General features: G+C 37.1%; 1 protein-coding gene across 1 annotated transcript in view; it reads left to right on the top strand.

The window, feature by feature from the left end:
- CNKSR2 (connector enhancer of kinase suppressor of Ras 2) overlaps positions 1-9,640 on the top strand; it is a 173,217-nt gene that overhangs the window by 72,172 nt on the left and 91,405 nt on the right. Inside the window, exon 9 of the mRNA XM_017728390.1 lies at positions 4,828-4,974. Coding sequence (XP_017583879.1) covers positions 4,828-4,974 — 147 coding nt within the window. The remainder of the gene's footprint in view (positions 1-4,827; positions 4,975-9,640) is intronic.

Here is a 9,640-nt window from a genome sequence, read left to right as displayed (position 1 = left end):
CCCCCCCAAGATTCCTGTCCAAAAGCCAGAAGCAAGAGAGAGCTTTCCTGGGGTTTGTCCATTCTTAAATGTGGATCACAGAGGCGTGTCAAGCTTTCTAAGTGGCTTTAAAAAGTTGCCAGTATTCAAACTAGCCAGTTGATTGGTTCTATTGCGTCTAGACGAAGCTGTAAGCACCTCCTTGCAAAAAATCACTTCTGTGGCTGGAGCCCTCTTTAACTATGCTAAACCATGACAATGTTACTACTTTTACAAATCTGCGGGTCAGGAAATAATTAAAGTAATGCAAAAAAACCCCACATTTTTCTTTTCATGGATGCAGAAAGCTTTCATTAACTTTCAGGGGGCTCTGGTCACCCTTTGAATAGAATTAGGCCTGTAAAAATATGGACTCTGTTCTGTTTACCATTTGACTGTTATTCCATCCTCTTGATGATGTAGTGTCACTGTGTATTGGGTTTGCACGCTGCTTTTAAATGATGTAGCTGTTCTTTGGGGATACAAGTCCTAGATTTTTCAGAGTGAAAGTTATTTCATAGCATCCTAAAAATAATTGGCGTAAGTCCATCCAATTGTATTTGTGCTGCCTGCATGTTAATACTTTACAGATCTCCTTTCTGGATCATAACATACAGCAGTACTCATGAATGAGCACAGGAGCATGGGAATACTGTCTTGAGTGCAGCTGTGTAAAAAAAGAGTCAGTGAATGGTCATGCTTACTTTAAGGAAAAAGGAAGATTATTGCCAATCTTCTAACCTTGTCATAAGGGCAGCAGTAGATTCATCTGGGGAAAAAAGTAACTATATAAGAGCAACTTTTAAATATATGAAAGTTGAATTCTTGACAATTTAGAATAGGAATTCAAAATAAAAGTTTAATTTCAGGCTGTTGTAATATTGTCATCCAGATGCACTTGCTGAAAGCCAAGGAAACAGAGAGATCTTTTAAAATAGATCTCAGCTTGCTCGGAGGCATGTTCTTTTTCCAGGTGGTAGATGGGGACCTCTAACAGCATCCTTTGCTAAAGCTTCCTGCAATTTGGGCTAGTGGGTGCTTGGCAAGGAGAGGAGGAGGATGTGTTAGGGCTGTGCAGGGCTCCCGTGTGCCAGTCTTACCCTGCTGAAGCAACCTGGGTGTCCCTGAGTGACTCTGGAGCACTCTGGTGAGGCTTCCCAGCCTGGCCACAGTCTCTGGGCATGTAGTGGTGGAATGAATGAGAAACGTGGAGGTGGCCTGATGCTGATGCTGTAGGCACCTGTGTGCAGGCCTGTGTCTCTGCACACTGTTGCCCTCCCCTTTGGGAGCGTGGTGCCTCTGCCCATGCCACCCCAGCAGCACGGTTGATCTGGCCTTGGGCCATCGCTCCTTAGATGTGGGTTACCCCTTCTGTACCTCCTTTACCTGGTAGACTCCTGCAGCAGAGGTGCTGTCATCTTGGCAAAACCAGCTTATCACAGCCCCTAAGGGCGCCAGTGGCTGCCCTGGTCCCTACCTGCATGTGGCCACGAGCTGCACAGGCAGCCAGCAGGGATTCAGGCATGGGCAGTGAAAGCCAGCACTGGGCTTAGGCTGCCATCAAAGACTCTTCTCCTGGCTGCTGTTTCTAGATGTCACTAGTTCAACAACGTAAATTTATTTTAAAGCAGGCAACAGTAACTTCCTTGGCTCTTAAAAATGGGCACCTGGTCAGCATGGTGCTCTGTTTTCAAAATAAATTGCTCAGGTTATTTTACTGTAAGTAAAGTTGTCTGCTAATACAGTTCTCTTACATATATATTGAATTTTCAAACCAGTGTCGAAACTTTCTTATTATTGTCCTTGTTTTGCAGTACATGGGCAGGATTAAGGATATGATAGGAATTTTGAAAATTTTGCCCAAAAAACTTGATGATTAGAAATTGCAAATTGCTAACTGTGGTAATGAAAAAGGAGATGTTAGAGAGAATAAAATCAAATCATATTTAAAGGGTAGGTTACATGTCACTGAAGTGGATTTCTGAAAAAGAGTTTCCAGTTCCAGATACAGTCACTGCTTTTTCCTCCTTCCAGCCTGACCTCCTCAAATAAATTTTTCTGTGCCACAGTGAATTTTGAGAGGATCTGAACTATGTTGGAACTGAAAAACAGGCCTCCTACGTGGACATCGATTTCCTTCAATTGGTTGTTGACTGCCTCTTATGTGACTTGTTCCTCTTAGGCCAGTTTAGTACTTCTTTTTCATATTATGAGAAGCCATCAAGGCCCGTCTCAACAGCCAGAAAACTTTTGTTAGGGAACTAGATAAAAGCAGAGGATGAACCTCATTTGAAATTTATAGTAAACTCAGAATTTCACTGTGAAAAATTAAGTTAAACTGTTTTTATTCATGAGCTTCTAAATTAAATACATCAGATTTTGTGCTTTGAAGTGATTTTTTTCTTTAATCCCCCTAACTCTCATAAAGAGACTAGATAATCTCCCATTTATTGCAATGTAAGGCATATTTCAAATACATGAGACAGTTTATCTCTGCAAAGTATGAAAGTGCATTCAAAATAATTTTTTAAATGCTAGCATAACCTAGAAGCCCCAGTTTTATTTATATTCCTCTGGCTATTTCAGTGAGAAACAGATGGCTTTAAAGCACATTTTTCGCATGCAGCGTCCTACCAACTTAAATGGGAAGAACTTTACATCCTGACTCCATAACTGAGGTCAAATCATGTTCTCATCAAGGTTCTCTGTGCTGCTTTATTCAGCAGAAGGATTCTGCTCCAGGAATCCCTCTTCAGTCATTGCATTAGGGAATTACAGTGTACAGTAGCTTAGGTACAGAGATAGCTTACATGAACTGTAGGCCATTAATTCCTTCTTTTGGACAGCAAATGAAACCTCGCATATGCCCACAGTGACACTATGTAACCATGGGGAACTTACTGCTCCTAAGCAGTGGTGGAAGGCTCTAAAAGTAAGAAAACGGTATTGTAAGTAGCAAGGTAGTTTTTTATAAAATCATAATGTCCTTACACACAAAGCTTGGACTTGAAGATCTTTTGTTTAAATGCTGTTGAAACGCAATGGAGACTTCAGTGGGATGTGGGAATTGGGCTGGAGTTGGTTGAGTTAATGTTTCATTTTATTCGAAGTATAGTAGCCATATGCCTAGTACATGGGGCTGAAAATAAGGATTTCAGCATGCTTGATAGTCTTCTGTGAAAGCTGAAAAATATTCTGTAAAGATGCATGTTATCAATACCCTTTTTCTTTGCATACAATAATCTTACTATGGAATTGCATCCTGGATATAATGGGCTTTGCCGTGGTGGAAACAGGACGGGTGGGTTCACTGGAGCTGAAGAAAGGGTGATGAGATATGAGCCATGTTTGTGATTCAGGGTTGTTGGTAAGATTAGTGTTGGCTTAAGTGGCATGCTTGTATAGGAGAAGCAGTTCTTAAAATAAGTGATACTAAACAAAGTGAGGTTTGGTGTAATAGGGAATAAGGTACAAAGTAAGTAGCAACAACTTACATGTGATTATCTTGCTTCAGCATAGGTAAAAAATATGTTTGTGTCGTATTGCACTGTACCAATGATAAGGAACATCTGTGCTCTTTTTTCACACTGCCAATTTGATTTTTCAAATGTATTGATATGACATAAAGTAACCTTATCACTTCAGAGTTCTAGATTTTTATTTTTCCACTTCTCAGCTGGGTAATTTTCTTCTTGACAATGTTTTTGTAGAAGTTGTGGAAGAAGGAAAATATTCATAACTGTGATCCTTTGTACATCAGGAAAAATTTACTTGTTTGTTTTGTGGGGGGCAGGTGGAAGACAGAGTAAAAAGAGGTAGAAAAGCTGTGAAACTTACAGAAATAATCACTTTCTGAGTCTACAGGCCAAGATTTTGAAGGGATGTATGATTCTGTGTACTACCAGTCTAGGTGCCAAATTTGAAAAAGCATACTTTTAATATCCTGAAGCTTTTCACAATAGGTACCTTGTAATCAGGCATTATATATAAGTAATCAGGCCTTAAAACCATTGTCATGACTTACAATGTTTTCATATTTGAAGTACTTTTTCCAAAAATGCAAAATAAATTACTCGGAAAGTTTAATCTTGTATTTATTTAATTAATTTAATTAATTTATTTAATTGCTTTCCATTTTAATCAAGGTTTTAATTTTAGAATAGTTGAAAATGCTGTAATTAAATTAGGAAAATTTTATTTTGGGCTAAGACGTAGTGACTGGACTACATTTCTGTCATTGATTTACTGTATTTGTTTCTGAAATCATCATGAAAGAAGCACTATTTTAAAAAAGGCCTTGTGATTCTGACTTCATTTTTATAGCAATGTGAAGAGTAGAAGATTTTCCTGAACTGGTTTATGCTTGCATAAGCTGCTAGGAGTAGTAGTGTAATACTACATGTGGTTAGTGGACTTTAAATAGTAACCACAAAGTACAAAATGCTCAGTTTTGAAATGAACTGTGAATGCAGAAGCCAGGGCTTTTTAACTTTCTAGTCTCTAAAGTCTGTGTACCAGAGATAAGTTTGAAAACCCTTTGAGATTAAATTGTGCATTTGCAGTGAAGTAACAGTAGTTTATTAATTCTAAAACCTGAAATTATGCATATACATCTTAATGCATTACAAGAATTATTTTAGTTTATGTGATTTTTATGCAATAATTAAGTTTTGACATTTCTAGAGTTAATCTCCTTTATGATATATATATACACTCCTTTATGTTATTTACTAGTCTTATTTAAAAAGGGAACATTACATATTGAATACTGTACCTCAATTTTATTGTAATGATTTTACTGGTTACCAGGTGGGGTGGCAGTTGAAAAATTTGGTGAATGCACTACGAGAGGATCCGAGTGGTGTTATCTTAACTTTGAAAAAGCGACCTCAGAGCATGCTTACCTCAGCACCAGCTTTACTGAAAAATATGAGATGGAAGCCCCTTGCTCTGCAGGTAATGAAGCTTAATCATAAGTCATACACCATCATTTTAACTATAGATTATCTCAATGATGCTTTATTGTGCTTCATCCTCAGCAGCATATAGATTTACTCTTGTATACTTGGAAAAATTGTTTCTGAAATTATTTCTCTGCGATTTGTTCTCATAGGCTTAATTGAAATTAAACCTGTTAGAACTTTTCAAAGTTAAGAAGTAATCATCCCAGTGTTCTACAGTGCAGAAAAGTGACCTCAGATAATTTGTTCTAGCTAAGGAGAAACAAACATACTTCACAAACTGATAAATTTTAGTTTGATTTCTTGTGAAGATCTCAGTACAGTATAACCTCAAAAAAGAGGGGGCAAAAATGTTTGAGTTCTCAGTTTGATCACTCGTGGAGTTACTGGAAAATCTATAAGGTGATTGTATTCAATAAACCAGTTAACCATCAAAATTTCCTCATGTAAATAAAGTTGTACTTGTGTCACAGTTGTCCTTGAGACTGAAGGCTTGCACATAAGGAGCCATAGCACAAGATGTCTGGCTGGGCACTTAATTTCAGTAAGCCTGCAACGTGCTGAAAGCCGTGGAATGGTTTCATTAAAGCTTTCATGTTTAACTCTAGGATAAAATGTCACTGTGATGGATTACTGTAGGAAATAAAAGTTATGTTCAGACTGATGAAGGTATGTAACCAGCTGATGGAACCAACAAATAATCCATTTTTCCATTCAGTTCAGACATAATATTGTTTAGAAATTTATTTTGTTTGCATAAAGAGTGCATTCTTTGGGACATTTTTATTACCACACTAAAAATTCTAATTAGAAATTAAGTACATTTGAAAGAAAAAAGATGTCTGCAAAGTTTGGACAAAAGGAAAAAGGGATATGGAAATGCCGCTGCCTTTATCTGTGGTCTATGCCATTTGAAATGTTAAGAGATACATAAAAAGAACTAATGCCATGAAGAACTTCTTTCATATGTGTGTGTGTGTGTGTGTGTATATATATGTGTGTGTGTGTAAAAATATATATTATAATAGTGAAATGCATTATATCTTTGAAACTAAGTTTTTAAATGATGGAGATATTTTAGCCTTTCAGATATAAAGAACTGACTACACATGTGACCAAAACTTCCAACCAGAAATTAGTGTCTGAAGATAAAATTGCAAATCTGGATGCATGATATGAGTGTATGAATGTCTATACTTGAAGTCTGCACTTTTTCCATAGCTTTAGTGAGAATATATATGCAAATGTAAAATACACATCATTGCTTTAAAAGGGGTCAAATGCTTTCAGTCTAAATCCTGAATTCGGGTGAGTTTGGTATTTCTTTGGGTGAATTGGGCCATGCTCCTAAATACTCGATTTTGCTTCACTTTATCATTTATTACCAGAATAATTGCACTGCAGACCCCACATCAAAAGTTTCTGACAAGTACTTGGGTCTTACTCAACTGATCTAACTTTAGATCTGCTGTGTAAATATCTACATGTCATTCAGGTTTCTCATTTAAACTCCTTTTGGGCGGCAGACATGCCATTAGCAGTTACTGGCTCATTCATCTTGGCCTGTTCTGACTGATCTACCTTAGGATATGGTGAATTTGCCCCTGCACATGCCTCTTTCTCAGCATTTGATGATAAAGGGAATCTGGACAGCTAGCTTGAATGTAGATTATCTGTACTGGGTGACATTGACCCTAGACAGTGATTTTCTGTAATCTTACTGATTTGGGGAATGGGGGGCAATGGGAGTATTGGGGGTAGGGGAGGTTGGTTCTTGCTGTTAGCATGAAAAATATGAATATTTTCAAGGCTAATATGAACACAAATAGAGATACTGTTAAACATTGCAGATACAATTCTGGTATCACAATGATATTATTCTGATTGTATCAAACATGACACTGGGTAAAGACCAGAACCTCGTTCATTGCTTATGTGTGCAGTGGGCATATGTGTGTTTGTTGTAATTTATAATTCTTGTGTGAGAAACAACAGTTTTCTTAAGTAGGCAGAGTGTGGACAAAGCTCCAGGGTGAAGTGCAGACAAACTTCAGAAGATGCATAATGTGGAAATTTCTGTTGTTGATTTATACAGATCAGAGTTGAACAGATGTTACAGTCAGCTGATGTTAAAGTTTAAATGTAGCCTAAGTGTGAAATCAGTACTGTATATTTTATCAGTAACAAGCATCAAAAGAAGTCAGAGTGCAGTTTAATTTTGTAGCTGTAAAAATAGGAAGAAATTATGTTTATTTAAAAATTTTTCTGGAAAAAAAATCACTGTAAGCGTAGCAATTGCAATTTGATGCTACGGCTTTTATTCTTTAATAAATCTTGGTAGGTAATGTGAGAGGAGAGGGACGAAAGTGACTGCAAATACCAAAAAAACATAAGGTAACGTCACCTTTGCAAGCAGGGGAGGTTATGGTAACATGTTTTCCCATATCAGGATGTCTTTAAATAATTGAGAACATTACAACTGTGCTGTCATCCCAGAGCTGAGTTAATTGAACTATATGTATTATTCAGCAGACACAGGCTGTAAGGAAATTATGATTCAGTAATAATTCTGTTAAAGTGCAAAATATTCAAAAGATGATAGAGTGAGATACGGGGATGAAATTCTAATAAAACAGAAAACAGGATCAGCAAAAAGACTGCTGTGGTCTTTTTGTGTCTGCAAATAAAGTGAACCCAGGAAAAGTGTGGTGTCACAACCTAATCATACTGTGATGAGTGAGGTAAGAAGGTGAAGGTCTGCCCTAATGTAAGCAGGATGACACAAAATCAGACTTGAGTTTTTTTGTATGCATCCCACCAATCAATATGTTTAACAGCTGATGCCATAGGTGTAGAAGGTAAATATTTCAGTGTATTAAATTAGGAGACTCATTTACATTAAAATTTACATTGTGACGTTTAAATTGAAAACCTTTGAAACTTAATTTTAAAGTGAATAATGTGGAGGCATTATTGGTAAATTACATTCTGCTTGTTCAGTCAGTAACTGTGTATAGGAACATGAGGTTTGCCATTTGCAGCTGCATGACAAACTAGGCTTAATGGAGAGATACTAAATATGCCTGTGAGCTGGGAAAGTGCTCGATGAGTCTTCCAGCTCAGGCAGTGTGCAGGTACTACCAGTATCGAGCTAGTTTGTGTGTGAGTGACAGGGCATCCCAGGAGTTAAATTATACCCTGATAGTGAAGTGCTTAAGAACTTTCTGTCCACTGTTAGTATCCAGATTAGCCATATGCCAGCCAAACATTCATGGTCTCAGAGTGTGGAAAATGCTTTTAGATCATTCAGATATTAACTGGTTTATAATTGGCATAAATGCTTCTTAGAATTTTCATCTGTTTATTTTGAACAGTTCTGCCTTTGCATTGCAGTCTTGCCATGAATTAGCAGTTAAATGCAGGCTACATAATTTTTAATTCTTTGTGAGTTGGGGTTTTTTTCTCTTTTAGCAGAATATTTATTCTTTTCATAAATATTTTTATCCTTATAATAAATATGAAAGGTTAGGGGAGAGAAAGAAAGAAGAAGAATTATGCGTCTGGTGTAGCAGTCCTGAAACTGAAATTGAATGCTTGATGTACAGTAAAATAATACAATTAGCCTATGGCTATACTATGCACCATTACATAATGAGTTTGTATTTACAAGCACTTTAATTCCAGCTCTAAGGTCAATCAGTACAGAAACAAAAAACTCCTTTTTTTCCCCCTTGTGTCCTGATTAAAGAAAGTGCAGTTTGGATGGTTGTTTTGAGTTTGGTTTTTTTTCCAGTCAGTTGATTGTCTGTTTTAATACCCATCAGTATCCAAGTAATCAAGGTTCTCCCATGATGCACTTTAGAATCATGTCCAAATTTGTGAAGTCAAGGGATTTTTCAGCCTCTGTTATTTCTTTTATAACAGTTGAATTAGGCAGCTGTGGCCTTGGGGAATTTAGTGGTTGCCTTTTGCAATTGAAAGTATTCATTAATATGGTATTGTACCATAAATATTAAGATGTTATGCCTGCAAGACAAACCTTACTAAATTTGCCTTTCAGTTATTTTTTTGATAGTCTGATCCATTGTGTGAGAACCTAGAATGATATTGCAGTTTGCAATATTTGTATTTCTGACTGCTACTGGATATGGTGAACAAACCAATTAACTTTAACCTTTATTTTTTAAAATTTTTCTTGCTTGACATAGAGGTGACTTTATCTTTGAACTCTCCAAATTTTTGTCTGGTTCAAAACCTAACTTAAATAAATGTCCTCTACTCTAGATTGTCTGTTTTATTTCTCCTTTCCACTTTGTGTTATTTTGGGGAGGTTTCAAAGGAAAGCCCCTTGAAGTGCTGTTTGAATAAGGGTGGAAGGTTCAATAGAGAAGATTCTCAGAGCATATGAAATTTTGTGTAAGTCACTGTCATCACACTAACAAGAACCTAGCTGCAAAGTCCTCCTGTGCCTTCTGGAAAATGCTTTGTTCATTACTCAAAAAGAAAAAAGACTCTTCATCCAGTTTTTTTTAATACAGAAAAGGAGAGCCAGAGCAACATGTGCCATGCCTCACATGGTTAATTTGGGATGCACCGGCCGGTGTCAGTGAGAAGGCTCCTCCTCATGGCAGTGAGGCGGGGGGCGGGGCCGCTGGCAGGCA

The sequence above is a fragment of the Corvus brachyrhynchos genome, unplaced genomic scaffold (assembly GCF_000691975.1).
Source record: "Corvus brachyrhynchos isolate BGI_N302 unplaced genomic scaffold, ASM69197v1 scaffold11, whole genome shotgun sequence".
In the NCBI taxonomy this organism is placed as follows: Eukaryota; Metazoa; Chordata; class Aves; order Passeriformes; family Corvidae; genus Corvus; species Corvus brachyrhynchos.
Note: the sequence above shows the minus strand (reverse complement) of the source record. Positions and strands in the feature narration are given on the sequence as shown.